At 33.2% G+C, this 15756-nt stretch overlaps 1 protein-coding gene across 2 annotated transcripts; it reads right to left on the bottom strand.

The window, feature by feature from the left end:
• Positions 1-5852: 5852 nt before the first annotated feature.
• Positions 5853-15480, bottom strand: LOC104238820 (uncharacterized). Of its 2 annotated transcripts, none has more exons than XM_009793301.2 (14): positions 15397-15480; positions 15155-15300; positions 10691-10739; positions 10452-10598; positions 9651-9730; positions 9454-9526; positions 9164-9254; positions 8768-8837; positions 8539-8634; positions 8346-8445; positions 8166-8252; positions 7990-8081; positions 7509-7884; positions 5853-6878 (listed from the first exon to the last, which is right to left on the bottom strand). In XM_009793301.2, exons 1-13 carry the CDS (start codon positions 15446-15448, stop codon positions 7735-7737), a joined length of 1233 nt encoding a protein of 410 aa, XP_009791603.1. In that variant the 5' UTR covers positions 15449-15480; the 3' UTR covers positions 5853-6878; positions 7509-7734. The 2 variants fall into 2 exon arrangements, with proteins under 2 accessions (XP_009791603.1, XP_009791605.1); XM_009793303.2 differs by having other exon boundaries at positions 9454-9523.
• Between the last annotated feature and the right edge of the window lie 276 nt (positions 15481-15756).

Genomic DNA, 15756 nt, shown 5'->3' with positions numbered 1-15756 from the left:
CAACACAGAATACAAATTTATCAAATTTTAAATTATTGAATGATTAGATCGGAAAAGAAAAGAGAAAGCAGAAAAAAAATTGTTGGATGGAGGTGGGGTGGTGAGGTTGGAGGATGGATTTGGTGGAATGGAACTTGGAAGGTTGGCTTGACTCTACTAGCTTGACAAATCAAGGTGGGCTGCCCTATTATTGTGGATGCTCTTTTTTGACCTTTGTTCTTAGTGGTATTATTATTATTATTATTATTATTATTATTATTATTATTATTATTATTATTATTATTATTATTATTATTGTTATTATTATTATTCTTATTGTTGTTGTTGTTGTTGTTGTTGTTGTTGTTGTTGTTGTTGTTGTTTTTATTTTACATCTGGTGTTCGGTATTTATATTGGGGCTCGACTAAATCCGGATTCGCACCGGGAAGTTCCATGTTGGGGGATAAAACGATCCCTAATAAAGACGACTCCATAATAATAATAATAATAATATTGTTATTTTTTTTTTTTGGTTTTTTACCCAGTATCGGTATTCACATTGGAGTCCGACTAAATTCAAATTTACGCCGGAAAATCTCACATTATTGTTGTTGTTGTTGTTATCTGAAGACTAATTTATACTTTAACATGTTGAATGTTTGAATTGTAAATTTGGGATTCGTCCCATGCAAATAGGTAGAAATCATACCAAAGGTTTAAGATCAGATTACTGAAGGTTGTGGTGGAGTGATAAGTATTCTATCATTCTTAATCAAAGGTATGGGGTTCAAGTTCTGAGTAGGAATCTCCTTTAGTTGGAGCTCTTTACCACAAAAGAGAGAGTTCTCACCGCGAATCTGGATAAATTAGGCCCTAATACAGATACCGAAAACCTGATGGAAAATCAAAAGAAAGGTAAGATAAAGGACCTGTTTGGCCATAGATTTTGTCAAATTTTTCCCAATTTTTTTTTGTAAATACATGTTTGTTCATAAATTTTATGCATATTTTGGCAAATTCCCAAATCCAAAACCAGGCTCAAAATTTTACTATTATATTTTTAAAAAATTGTCCCAAACTTTTATATTTTATAAAAGGGCCCACCATTTATTATTTTATAACAATACAACTTCATCTTCTCAGTCATCTGCTAGTGTATTATGTAGTTTATTATAAAAATGATAATTTCGTACCAAAATTATCTATGTTCAGGACTATGGTTTGTGATAATGATAATGAATGCTATTGATGAAGGTATTGTTGGGTATTTGTGATAGTTTTTAGAACTTGTGGGTATAAGTTATCATGTTATTTTTTTAAAAAAAGTAAAATTTGTTTTGAAAACTGATATCCAAACACATTTTCGTCTTCAAATCAAACTTTATCCAAATCAAATTTTTCAAAATTAATTTGGAAATCTATAGCCAAACGCTAGCTCTATGTTTTAGATATCTATTCTGATTGTGCATGTTTTACGTTATTCGATTTGTACGTCCTAAAACATATTCATTTTAAAATTGTTTTAAGTATTTGATTGGTACATTAATAACAATAACATATGTTGTTTTTAAAGAGATCGATTAACATCTATGGGCTAAAAAGATTTTATTTTTTTAATACAGCAAAAATATTATAAATTATGAAGAAATGTGCATTTGCATTTATTAGACATAGTGAATGTTTTCTACTTTGGAGTTAATTAGTGGGGCACTCTTTTTCAATCTTTTGGTTAGGTACAGTACCTGATTATAAACTGAAGCTCTTGGGTGTCATAATTGCTATTCTAGCTTCATAATTAATGAAAAAGAACCAAATACTGTTTATTATCTGTTGACATGTACTCCCCTGTGTCAAATTATCCGTAGTACTTCTCTATTACACGCTCCTTAAAAAAATATTAAATTGGAGAGATTTTTTATTGTTTTACCTTTATATAAGTCTTAAGATATAATCTTTGTTCATTTAATGTTTACTCATAATTGAGATATTTGTAAATCTTCAAAAACAATTAATATTAAGAGTAAAATAGAAGAAGAAAATTAATTTAGCATGAACTTCTAAAATAGCAAATAATTTTAGACAACTACTTTTAGCAAATTACGATAGATAATTTGAGACGGAGGAAGTAATGATTTCCCACATTTAGTCTAGTGACTTCCATTAAAAACAAAAAAAAAAGGAAATATAAAAGAAAATTTAACGGCAAATGTTCCCAAAAATCTTCCTATAGTGAATTTGGAAAAAAAAATGATCATAAATTCTTTCGTTTAAGTATGAAGCATCTCAGGCTCAAATACTAACAATATACTAATAGCTAAATATAATGACCATCACATTACAAGTCACATATAGTTATTTTTTGTTTTTTCATCTCATATTTGACAATCATTTTGGAACTCGATTAATTCAAATTTGTGTCGAAAAATCCCACTATGAAGTAATTTTTTTTTTGACAAATGTCATTTATAGTGAATGTATAAGTTATAAGTGGAATCTCTTTATTACGTTTTTATGGATATTCATTCTTGGCTGCTACCAAAATTGAATACACCAAATGGTAGGCATGGGAAAAATGATATAAAAGAGTTAGTTTGTTGGCTATGCTTAGAGTTTAATCAAAGTAAAGATAGAGAGAAAAAAACAAAAGGGAAGAAAATAATAACACAATAGAAAAGTAGGTACGAGAGATGAATTAAAATACGAACACCATATATGAAAAGAACAAAAAAGAGAATTTAATTTAATGGAATGGTCTTTTGACACTGATGTTCAAATGTAGTGTCACTTTCTAGTCATAATTAAATGCTGGAAAATGCAATAGAATAATGGCTACATTTTTATTTCTGTTTTTCATTCGATGTTCGATAGTGTAGTAGGGTTTCAACTCATCCAGATTCACTTCTTATAAACGTTTCCTATTAGGATTTTTTTTTTTTTTGTATTTTTAGAGCTTGAACCTAAAACCTTTAATTATGGATGGATGGATCCAGAGGCAGATACACATTACCGCAAGTGGTGTCACGTGACACCGCTTTGTCAAATTTTTTATTAATATGTATATATAGATAGTATGCAAAATGAAAATATTGAGTATAATTAAATCTAAAAAATCGATACCAACTTTTATTATAGTAATTTATTTTTTTTTTAAAATTTTTACACCGCTTATCAAAAATCTTGCGTACGCCCTAGCGGGATCTTTTCCATTTCACCATTACCGTTGGTGGTTAGTCATAACATCATCAAGTAGCAAAAAGACATATTTCAAATGCTCCAATATTTTATTTCAAATACTATGAAAAATAAATAGTTACACTAAACCTTGCTACTACTTGCCATTGTTGAACGCCTCCACAGATAGTGTCAAGAGTCAAGACTCAAGACTTTTAGCCATCATTATATTAATTGCTACTATTTAAATATTGGGTTAAAGAATCTAATTAATTCAATGTACTGACTTAAACTTATAGTTACATTTCAAGATTGGTTGGATACATGACTTACACTAATTAATAGTTTACTCATTATTTGTTTGTTTGAATTATGGTATCTTAATCATCGAATTCCATCAAATAAAATATCAAATCAAATTCCAAAAACAGAAAACATTTAATTAGTCGGTGCAACGAAAAAACAGGTTAAATGTAGACTAAATGATGACATAATTTCTTCTTATCTTCTATCCTAGGCTGATAGGAGATAACTAAGTATTCGATGAAATAATTAAGGTGTGCGCAAAATAACTCGGGCTAAAGTATGAGACATATTAGAAATTGGAAATACGAGCAATCTTGGTTAAAATAGCATGGGCTAGCCAATTTTTGGACTAGTCATTCAAAAATAGCCAGCTTTTGCAAATTCATTGAAAAATAGCCACTATTTTGCTGTAACACGGAAAGTTCCAGCATAATATACTGGAGATTGATGCATATGTGTATGAACTTTCAGCATATTATGCTGGAACTCCAACCAGCGGAAAGTTAATATACTGGAGATTGGAGCACCAGTGCTCCAATATTCTGTATATTATGCTGGACCGGTATATTATACTGGAGTTCCAATATATTATACAAGAGTTCCAATATATTATACTGAAGTATTTTTCCGAATTTTAAACAATATTTTCGTTCAGATTTATCTTTACATAAAAGGTGGCTAAATTTCAGTTACTTTAAAATTGTAGCTATTTTTGAACGACCATTTATAAATCTTGTTATTTTTGAATTTCTCCCGCAATCTTGAAGTTGCAGGCTGCGGCACATCAGAAATAACGCAAACATAAGCAAGCAGCCACAAATGACCATATCATTTTTATTATTAATAATATCCACTTAAGTGCAGAAAAAGAATAAGTAAATAATTGTCAGTAGCCGTCAATCATTTTCTTCTTATATTATTAAAAATATGATTTTCATGTTTTTTTTTTCTTTCTACCATTGGACTACAATTTTGGCAAGCAGTAGTCCACCATTGACTAGCTGGGACAGGTGCATCTAATTGCTTGAAAATACTCTCTTAAACTTATTTAGTTGGTCTCTGTACAACAACAATAAATCCAGTAATTTCTCACAAATAGGGTCTGAAAAAGGTAAGTTGCAGTGACGGACGCACGTGATAGTTGAACCCGCTTCATCAAAAAGTAATATTGTGTATATGTATAAATTATGATTAAAGCTGCATAAATTTTGTATAAATATTTTATTTGAATCCACTTGACAATTATATTTTATTACTAAAGTTATGTACTTCTAAGATTGAATCTGCTTGCACAAAATTCTGGATCCGCCACTGGTAAGATGTATGCAAGCTTACCCCTGTCCTGAAAGGGCAGAGAGGTGATTTCCGATAGACCCTCGGCTGAAAAACGGATGGAAAAAAATAATGACAACAAGTAGGAACAATGACGAGATAAAAATATGACCGAACCCAAGAAAGCAGTTAAACTCCAGATAGAGTTGGTCTTAGTACATTAAAATTAAATGTAAGAAATAAAGGTAAATTGCTCTCTCCGCATTACTTTGGGTAAAATCAAGTGCAGAATGAAAAATCTCCTGGCAGAGAAAATACATTTTTGAAATATTCAAATTAATCGAGCCAGTGAATATCATATATCAATTGTGTAAAGTAAAAAAAAAAAAAAAGTGACTGAATATTGTTAACTATGACTAGGCTAGAGGAACAAAGTTAAACTTTAGACTTTAAAAGAGATCATTATATAACTCAACAGAAACTGAAAAATTCCAAAGAATTGTATATATAGATTTTCAGTACATCTGAGTAGAATAGAGATCAATGTCTGTGTCATCAAATTTTAAAGTCTTATTTTTAGTGTGAGCTTTTCTTATTATAGAAGAACCAGACTGCATATATTGCAAATGAAGAGGAGTTTGTCAAGAAATGACAAAAACAATGGGGTCGTTTGGTTTGAATACCGCTTATGTCCGAATAAGTTATGATAGGATCAATTATGCTGAAATTATTTTTTATCCATTGTTTGGTATGTTGTATTAAATATAACAATTGCATAATTTGTAAGAAGAATGTATAAGTTATACTGGTGCTAATTACCCCACACTCTATAAGGTATAAGTTATCCCGGTGTTAATTTTAATCCTGGGATAACTTATACATGGTTTGCTAACCAAACGAAGTATTAAGGTGGTATTAAATTTTTATACCGGCACAATACCTTCTTATACCTCATACCAAACGAATAATGTAAGCAAGATATAAAAAGAGACAGAATTTTACTAAGCAGGTGTGCTGTCTTCACTTAACTATTATCCTACAAATAAATCAACAGGATTATTAAAATTGAGTTTTGGATTATAATAACAGCAAAAATGCTTGCAGCCAGCCTATGACATTTGGATTTGAGTTTAAGAAAACCTTTTGGCAAAATATTGAGGAAAAGTTCTGTGCTTGGATTACAAAGAACATAGTTTGCAGCAGGGAGAGATTGAGGACATCTCTTGCTTTGATACAATAGTAGACCATAAATGAATCTAAGCACTGGCTAAATAACATACTCTTTTACAAGCTCTATTTGCTGATACACATTGAAGGTTGTGTCAGAATTGGAGTAGTTATTCCAAGAAATGTTTAGCCTTTCGAGATGAGAGAGTTGGACGAGGGTGCTATTGGAATCAATCATCCCCGTTGGCAGGCTGCAATTACGGTCTAGTTCAATCACTTGGCCCGACATCTCATCACATTTCACTCTATCCTATAGGCAGTAAGCTGCGCTCATATTCCATGAAATTATTTTGGATAAGATTCTAACTATCGTAATGACAAATACTAGATGAGGGACCTACAATAAGCGTTTTGTTGAATTTTAGTAGGTAAATGCTTTGATATTTGGGGCACAGTTGAGGCACGGACGAAGAAATCTAATCAGAAAAGAGCACGGTCGTCTAGTATTTGTGGTTAATATGGTAAGAAATCTTATCCAAAAACATTATCATGGAATATGAGCACGGATTGCTGCCTATGGGAAGGAGTGAACTGCGATGAAATGTCAGGCCACATGATTGAACTTGACCTTAGTTATAGCCTGCTTACAGGGGACGATTGATTCCAATAGCAGCCTCTTCCAACTCTCTCATCTCAAAAGGCTAAACTTTTCTTGGAATAACTTCTCCTATTCTCACATCTCAGCAGATAGATGACTTTAATTGTATCTACTAAGAAAGTGGCAATTGCTGATACACATGTTAGAGCTGGGGGTGGATTCTTCCAATCAATTGCTGGTCATGAGTCACTAGTCAGTCACCAAATAATCCCTTTGGGTTTGCCAAAACTGCACTTTGTTAACTAAACATTGGAGGCTAGAGTCCAAAGTAATCTGTGAGCTATACAGATGCATTTGCCGCCTTCGCCTGGTGTCAAGAATTTCCTGATAAGGACATGACCACATGAGCCAAATATTAGACACAGAAAATACAAATAAAGAGGAAAACAATTTACAAAAAGATAATGAATATAGAAAATTAAGTTATAGAAATGTTAGGTTAACAAGAATACGAACAGAGCAGATATTTCTAATGCCAATAAGATTCCAAAAGAATGCTATACAGTTCAAGCAAGTGCATGGTTTCATGTCATTTTATATCCATATAAGATTGTGTATCGAGAAGAACAATATTGGCATGATAAATAAACATCAGAAGTTTTAAAGATCTCATGGCATGACTAGGTCCTTATGATGACCGTTTTTAGTTGTAGCACAACCAGCCAGCTGAAAACAGTGGCGATTTTTGCATGGGATAGCATTTCAACACTAGAAAATAGACATAGTTGGCTAATACTGTATACCATTTCATGACTGAAAAGTAAAATGAATTTAATGATATATCTACAATGGTTGTTTGTAAGGGAGGTCAAATATAACATTCAGCTAAGCAAGCTAATTTAATAAAGCACTTCATAACATTTAAAAGTATTGCTGGAACCTAGATTTATTCGGCTATAGATCTACCAAAGTAGATAATGAGTAAAGTGAAGAACTCAAGGTTAAAGAGCACACCGTTAAGTCAAAGTTTCGAAGCCCTCCCCTATGATCATGTATAGGAACTGATCCTTCTCCACTCTGGTATTTGTTTCTATATTCTGTCTGAGCTATACCACCGTCATCTTTTGATTTTGACCTTTGACTTTTTCTGTACCAAAGACCATAAATTTTAATCTTGGGCCAGGTCTTCCCAAAACCTCATTGTTTTAATTTCTTCTGATGTATCAACCTCAAATACAATCTAAGTGATCTGCTTCTGGATGTTGTAACATTTAACAGTTCCAACCAGAGCAAGTGATTCAATAATGGCCTGCAGAAGTAGCTCGGGGAAATCTTCGACATGAGCAAGTCCATGATGGTTTTGCACTGAATTCAAAACCCTACCAACTATCTGAAGAGAATAAGAAGACAAAATTATGATACTGCCAAGTATTTACCCTATGCAGTTGATTCGATAGACTACAATAATTTACATGATTGGCAATAAGAGACCAACCTTTCGTGCATAGCCACCAAAGGCCACACCAGCGATCAAAGCATTTGGTGAATGTAAGGAACTCGAGGGAATTTTCTCATAATCTGAAGCCTCTGAAGAAATGTGCAAATTGATATAAAAATTTCAGTGTTATGAGGAACATGAACTTAATAAAGTGTTAGCTGTGGAGTTAATACCATGTATGGTTGTTGTTTGGAATAATCTCTCCTTTTTCAAACCCTCTATGGTGTGAGCATTTGTACCACCCGCCAGTTGAAGGAAACCTATGGCGTAGGAAGAATCTTCAAGTTGCACCAGCGAGTATTTTATAGCAACAATGAGTTGTTGCAAGCAGTAGCAAACGAATTAGCGGATACCTTTAGGCTTGTTTTCAGCAGAGGCCAATTTTCGTGCAAAAGCAATTGCATCTCTCGTGGCACCTCGCCCAATATCTCCACTCATAGGTCGACCATCCAACTTCAATCATGATAATAATTGGAAATTGTGAGAAATATCTTTGGAGAGTCCTAGCTTCTAAATAAGTATAGCAATAGGACGCATGATCTGCACCTGCCATAAGTTTAAGCATTGTATGTTGGTTTCCATTACGGAGTACATAGCTTCCATCGCCGATATGGTTGAATCTCTCAAGTCTGGAAAGCTAACCTACAGGAAACCAAGATAAAAACAAATTATTAACTTACTTTTTTGAAATGGAATAATTTTTTTTTTAACTTACTAGATGATATTATTTAATTTAGCCATCAGAGATCAGAAAACGAATAACAGCTTCACATACTGCCACGAGCTTCAGATTTGCAGTTGAGTTCCCCAACCCAGTCCAGAGTTCTCTAAATACTGCAGGCACCCTATTCCAAAAATGAGAATGCAGATAAGATACAATTGCTAGCTACAAAATGATGCCGCTTTGATAATGTGACCTCGACTCTTGAAAACCATGGAAGTAGAACTTTTATCCTTAAAAACTTACGAAATAGAACCACGTCTACATTTTATTTGTGATTTTGTTGTTAAAGAATTTAGAAAACAAAAGTCAGAGTGTATTACAATTTACAACAATATATCTTGAGTAACCTATTCTACGGGTTAAGTTTGTGCTTCAATAGAATAAGTAGTGAAAGTCACACTTGAATGATTTCGGGGAATACATTAACCAAAATATTTTTATGCTAACCTTCCACTGGTATGAATTTCTATGGCATCAACATCATCCCTTTCAAGAAGTTCAGCTGTAGCAGTAACATCTCTCACATATGTAATAGCTCCTAAATCAACAAAATATTTTTTCATGAATGCAATGTGCACGTACAAACAACAATGCTAAAATTAAAGGGAACAGAGGTAATGGTGAAAATAGTGAGCAGCAGCACGCAAAAACCATGGTGACAGAGAGAAATAGATTTTTGTTGGTTTTTTTTTTTTTGGAGGGGGGATGGAGAGAATGACCAGATTAATGGAACTCACTTATTTTGTCATAAGGACAAACCGGAAGGCAACGACCACAACCGTAACAGCGCTCAGCCAAAACTCCGCCCTGCTATAGTTACAGATGTAACGATTAGGAATGAACATGAATAAACTTTAAAATGAATATAACAGGGGATAGCAACAAGGTTAAGTGTATGATAGATAAAATCAAGGGAATTGGAAATGGAAAGAACCTTTTGCAATATTGCACTAGCAGGACAGACTTTTTCACAAGGTCTTGTGCAATCCTGAGGGCAATCATCCGGATCAAATTCTGCCACAATATCATACGAAACAGGAGTATCAAATTCAATCGTCTTATTTTGGAATACTTCCGGTGATCTATGAGTAATCCTTCATGGTAAAAATACAACCTCAGGTCTTTGAGCTAATTTTCTCAGTACCATTCATTTTTGTACATAAAGGGTTGCTGTCTTCACATTTTATGAGATTGACAAATAATAGACTCAATTGAAAACGAACTTGCATTATAAGCTACTCTGTTTACTAAACTAGAGTAGTTTTAAGCTAAATTCTTCTCCTCAGGTGGTTCTTCGTTCAATTTTTGGAAAATACTTTAAAGCTCACTAAAAGAAGGACATTAGGAAGGCTCAATACGGACGACAAGTTCTTCAAAACAAGAATATCCAAAGTAAAAATATACTCAATCAAGTTAGCATTTCACAGTTTCTAATGCTTCAGAAGATTATACACTCCAATCAGAAGCCTATTATCTTTTAATAAACCGAGAAACCTTGAGGGTCAGTAGCACATGGTTCAAAACTCGGTGGATAACGGGCCTACCCCTCTAACCTTCTCCACTTAAATATCATAGTTTTGGTGACAGCAGGTTTTTGTCTACGGCAGGGTCCCAATCAGAAGCCTACTTATACAAAACAAAAGCAAGAAATGTTTACCCCTACATCAGGTAACCAAGATTATTGAGTCTCAGAGAAGACAAATGGTGGTCGGAATCAGGGTGTGGGGAGAGTTACCAGCTTTACGGAAATGAAGATCTTCATCGTCATTAACACTGATCATTATCCAAGGCCTGCGAATGGGCACAATGGCTCTGGCTGCTTCTACTCCTTCGCTTACAGCATTCACCACCGACGCCTCAGCAGCACAGTCGATGCAATCAACTACAATCAACACACAAACTCACCAATCCAATCCTATGCAAGAAGTACTAGTGCCAAAACTATAAAGAGACAGTTAATGATTCTTTTTTCACCTCCAGCAAGAGTATAAACCAGAGAAAGGTTCCTGATGTCGACCAAATCCTACAAAAACCAATAAAGATACAATTGCTCAAATAACTTAACATGTCTATGCATTTTGTATAATCTTCAGACTTAGTTTGTACTAGCTCCGTTACACTTTATATGACAGTATTCGACTGCAGATGGAGATAAAGATGTGAACTTTGACTAAATATATATATATATATATATATATATATAAAATAAAGTCTAGGATATAAATTTTATAATCTTGTTCTTAGATGGTAAGATTGATGATATGATAATATTAAAATTATCAGATGCAGTTGTTTTCTATATATATCTGAACAAATACTACTATTTTGTTGTAGGTATATAAAATGTACAGTTAAGTCTATTATCGAGTAAAATCCGGTTTCTACGTCTAATTTAAACTCTTCTAGACTTGAGGTAAGGCTTCTAGCAAATATTTCTGGATTACTATAGTTATTACAATTAATAGACATTACCAATAAAAATATTTTTTGTGATTAAACTCTTATGTTGTAAAAATCCTACTCGGTACTCTCTCTCTTATTCTATAGACATGTATTGTTACAATATTATCTAAATCATGAACTGAAATTACCCCTTTTACTTTTTTTTTACTTTACTGTTCATCTCTTCTTCCCAACCTTTTAAAGAAATAAATCTATTCTTAACTCTTTTTTTTCCCTTTAACCTCACCCTGGCCACGGTTAAACACATATATACCCATTCTTGGTTATTTTCGGGTTTCACTTAACCAGTTTCTCTTAGGAATTTACCGGTTAATTCATCAAAATTGTTAAGAAATTGGGAGGATAACCATATACTAAGAGTGATGTCTGGTTATTATCAAACTAGTAATTGAGGAATAATAAACATAAAGCTATACAAAATAACATAAAACTGTAAAAAACAGGGGTAATATCTAGAAACATAATTTAGATAAAAATAAGTAACTTACATGTTTACAGGAGAGAGATTTCCCTTTCGGGAAACTCGAAAGAGCTTACTGGACTTTGGAATTAAAAACAAACACACATAAGCGTAGGGATTTATTTATTTTACAGGCTTGAAGGAGGAACTACTAAGGCATACATAAGGAAATATTTTATAAAGGTATATTACAAGGTGTTTGGAGAATGGTGGGTGATGAAGGAGGGTGTTTTGATGGTTTTCTTGAGAGTGTTCTTTCTTCGACTTGTATTTCTTTCTTCTCCTTTTTATAGCCAAGTTTTTGAAACGGATTTGAAAAATGGACTTCAAACATTTCCAGAAATCTTTCTTGTCCCGCCTTGTAGGGTACTTCATTGGACCCCATCTTCACATGGCTTGAGCAGAGATTCCCTTAGTGCTTGTAACTTTTTCTTCCACTCAAAAATTCAGCTTGTCTTGTAGCACCACTAGCACTACCTTTTGTCACATCTTCTTTCCTTTATTTCTTTTCTTCTTTATGTCACGTCTTCTTTTCTTTAATTGTCTTTCGCATTGGCACGCCTAGTGGGATACTAGCATTATTGCTTGTCTTTGCTGCTCTCAATTGCTTTTGACTGAGACCTTGCTTCCTTTTACGTGTCTAAATTATGTAGAGCTATTGAATCAAAACTCATTCCTAAATCATCTTCGTATGGATCTTGAGCATCTTGATAATTTAGGTGGTTTTCATCTTCGTAATTATCATCTTCCCCTTTGAGACCTTTTTGGACTTGGATTAGGACTTGGATTAGGACTAGGATTTTTAATCATATGTTTGTCTTGTTCTTCTTTTTCTTGAAAGAAATTTTCTAATGTCTGTTTAATTATGTTTTCTATTTTCTCATTTTTTTTCTTTTTAGAAATTATACCCTTTTTTTAATGCTTCTCCCTGTGTTAATGTTCTAGGTAGTCTTCATCTTGATGAACCTTCATCTTCACTTTTTGGCAAAGTGACAGCTATAAACGGATTTGATGTGTCTTTACCGGTCACCGTTTGAATCGGACTAGCTGTATCATTATCCGATACAGTAGATTTTGCTGCATTCATTGGGGAATGCACACCCTTCTCATCCATTTTTTCTTGAGATGGAGAACTATGTTTTGGACTGCTCATCTCTGTGTCTTGTTGGGAAATAACTTGAGTTTGGGATTGTGATAGTGTCAATTCAAATCTTAATGCATGTACTCTCTGTTCTAGTACCTTCACTTGCTCCATAAGTTTTGTTTTTTCCTGTGCCAGGATTTCATTCTTCTGGTTTATTCGTTTGAAGGCTTCTGTCATTGATGAGCAATGATCACAGAATATTATCTTATCGTTGTCTTTTTGGATGTTATATTGGGGGGTTTTTTCTTCTGGGTTTTGTCTAAGTGCTGGGGAGATATAGTAGTTTGGTCCTAGTATTCCTCTTGCATAGTCTAATGCTTCAGTGAAGTCATTAAAACCTTTGAAAAGCGGTTTTTCTAAATCTTTAATAGAGTCTAGTACTTCTAACCATGTATGAGAAATACCATTTGTCTTACCATGTATAACTACATACTATTTAAATCTTTTATCTTGGTTTTTGTCTGTAAAATACTGTCCTAAGGCATTAAGAGCCGCTATAAAATATTTAGTGTCTTTTTTATTGTATGCTATCCATAAACTATCAATTAAACATCTTTGAGGTCTATCTATGACACATTCTGGTAAAACTCTAAATGATATGTTTGATGGAGGAAAGAATACTAAATTATGCTTTCCAAAACTTATCCTTTCCATATTAGTTTGTTCTGCAAAACGTTGTGGCTTAAAATGAAGATTACCTAATACTGCCTGCAAGTATTTGTCTGAGGGTGAGGCTTGAATGCCCTTTTCCTTGTATTCAGTCTTGGGAACTGTTGGTCTCATGTTGTACATGTAAAATACTTTATTAATTGACAGTAATTTTAAGCCTACTTAACTAATCTGCTAGATTATTATCTTTTCCTTTAATATGTTCAAAAACCAAATTATATATTGATATAGTATCAATAAAATTTAACCATCTTCTGCTACTACTATTCTTTGCGTTTATCTTTTGGTGAAACTTAACTATAGCTTCGCAGTCAGTTCTAATTGTTACTTCTTGTTTATTCAATATATATAATTTAAAACTATTTAATCCGTAAATTACAGCTAATATTTCTGCATCTATACTACTCATATTTCCTTTTTCTCTATATTTACCACTTTGGTAAGCACATATTTTTTCTGTATTCTTATCACTATATTTATTTGGTTTTGCCTTCAAAACTGCTCCCCAACCTTCAAAGCTACCGTCTGTTTCTATAATTAAGTAGTCTGTTTCTAATGACATATTTAAATCAGGAATATATATATATATATATATATATATATATATATATATATATATATATGTGTGTGTGTGTGTGTGTGTGTGTGAGATTATTGTAACAGAAAATGGATCAGTGATAGTAGAAAAATATTAAAATGCTACTACTACAACAACAACAAAAAGAACCCTCAAACACAAACTAATGGTTCATTTATTAAAATAATGATTGAAATCAGTTTGATAGATAAACATATCATCAAAGTTCAAGATTTGAATAGTATAATGAATTTGAACTCTGCTAAGTTGTGAAATTTATAAAAACTGAAATAGCATCAAACATTTTGAGTCAATCCTTAAACGAAATAATGCCATTTAAATTGGGATTGGGGTAGTTGAATTTGATTATACATACACCCTTTATCTCAATTTATGTGGCATTGTTTGACTAGGCACATAGTTTAAGAAAAAAAGACAGATTTTTTTGAACTTGTGGTCTAAACCAAGTCGTAGACATTTTCTTTTTTTGAAAATTTCCAGGGAATCCCGCAGCCTCTACCATTCGGGTGCGTACTGAGTAACCTGCTCACTGTGCAACAACACAGAAACCACATAGGAGACGTAAACCGCACAAGGCAAGCCCGGTGCAACAAGCTCTAACTAAGGACATGGGCGGATGTAGAGTTTGGCCACCGGTTTATGTGAACTCAGTACTTTCGACGCAGAGCATATATTTATGTGTAAAAATTCATTAAAATTGCAATAAATGATAGGTCTGAACCCACAATTTTAAAAATATAATGGATTTAATGCTAAAACCTTAAAAGTTGGACTCATAGAATCTAAACCCTGTATCCGTCTCTGACTAAGGAGGCTGCTGGTGAGGGGAATCAATCCCAAATGTGGGGAACCACTCACCAACAACCTCAACTAACCCTTGAGGGCAAGTCCTAGACATTCGTGTGGCTACAAATTTAGGAAAAGTTTAATGTTAAAATGTTTCTAACTATAGAAAGGTGTTATCCTTTTTTTTTATAAGCCGAAAAGGAAATTGTGCATCTAAAATTGGGACAGAGGAAGTAAAAATAAGATCAAAAGAAAGATCAGGTGCAGAAAACTGTAAAGGTGAAGTCTTTTAGAGTAAATGAGGGGTTAGGTGAAGACCTCAAAGCTAGCACCACAAATGAGCTTGACCCAATTGCCCTTTTGGAGCGATTCAACAGGAGAATTAGGTAAACAAGGAATCACTGTTTTCTTTATGATGCTTTTCACTTTCTCAAGATCATTGTAGTTGCTGGAATTAAGCGGAGCTGTAATAGAGAAACCAGATTAATTCAAGAAAACTGGAAAAAAAAATTAAAGAGAATAATAATACTAGCCAGAGAAGTATGGAATAGAGAGAGTACCTCGCAATTTGGTGCCAAGTGAAGCAGAGCAAGGGATGCTCAGAGCCATCATCTTGTTACAATAGTAGCTCCTTTTGGCTAGAATCTGTGATTACTCCATTTTGTTATCTGAAAAATCTCAAAGTTTTTGAAATTACAGGATCACCCCCTTTAACTGTTTGAAAATAATATTACTAACCCCTCCATTTTATCGAAAATAATATTAGTAACCCCTCTATTTTATGGAAGTATAGTTTCTTCTCTTTGTATTTTTTTTTTGGTTAATTCCATTTTATTGGTTTCACACCCGATGCCATACACTTTTTGAAAGCCATTGGCTTTGTGCAGAAAAGTTTCACTTTAGGATAAAATATTTTCTGT

Source organism: Nicotiana sylvestris, chromosome 10 (genome assembly GCF_000393655.2).
Source record: "Nicotiana sylvestris chromosome 10, ASM39365v2, whole genome shotgun sequence".
Classification (NCBI taxonomy): domain Eukaryota; kingdom Viridiplantae; phylum Streptophyta; class Magnoliopsida; order Solanales; family Solanaceae; genus Nicotiana; species Nicotiana sylvestris.
Note: the sequence above shows the minus strand (reverse complement) of the source record. Positions and strands in the feature narration are given on the sequence as shown.

What these genes read in the sequence shown, in the direction of transcription:
- LOC104238820 (XM_009793301.2), bottom strand. Translation starts at nt 15,448, where the DNA reads ATGATGGCTCTGAGCATCCCTTGCTCTGCTTCACTTGGCACCAAATTG. An exon ending in CAAATCTGAAGCTCGTGGCA is followed by an intron (nt 8,635 to 8,767) that starts GTATGTGAAGCT and finishes GGTTTCCTGTAG; the next exon opens with GTTAGCTTTCCAGACTTGAG. An exon ending in AATGCTTAAACTTATGGCAG is followed by an intron (nt 8,446 to 8,538) that starts GTGCAGATCATG and finishes TCATGATTGAAG; the next exon opens with TTGGATGGTCGACCTATGAG.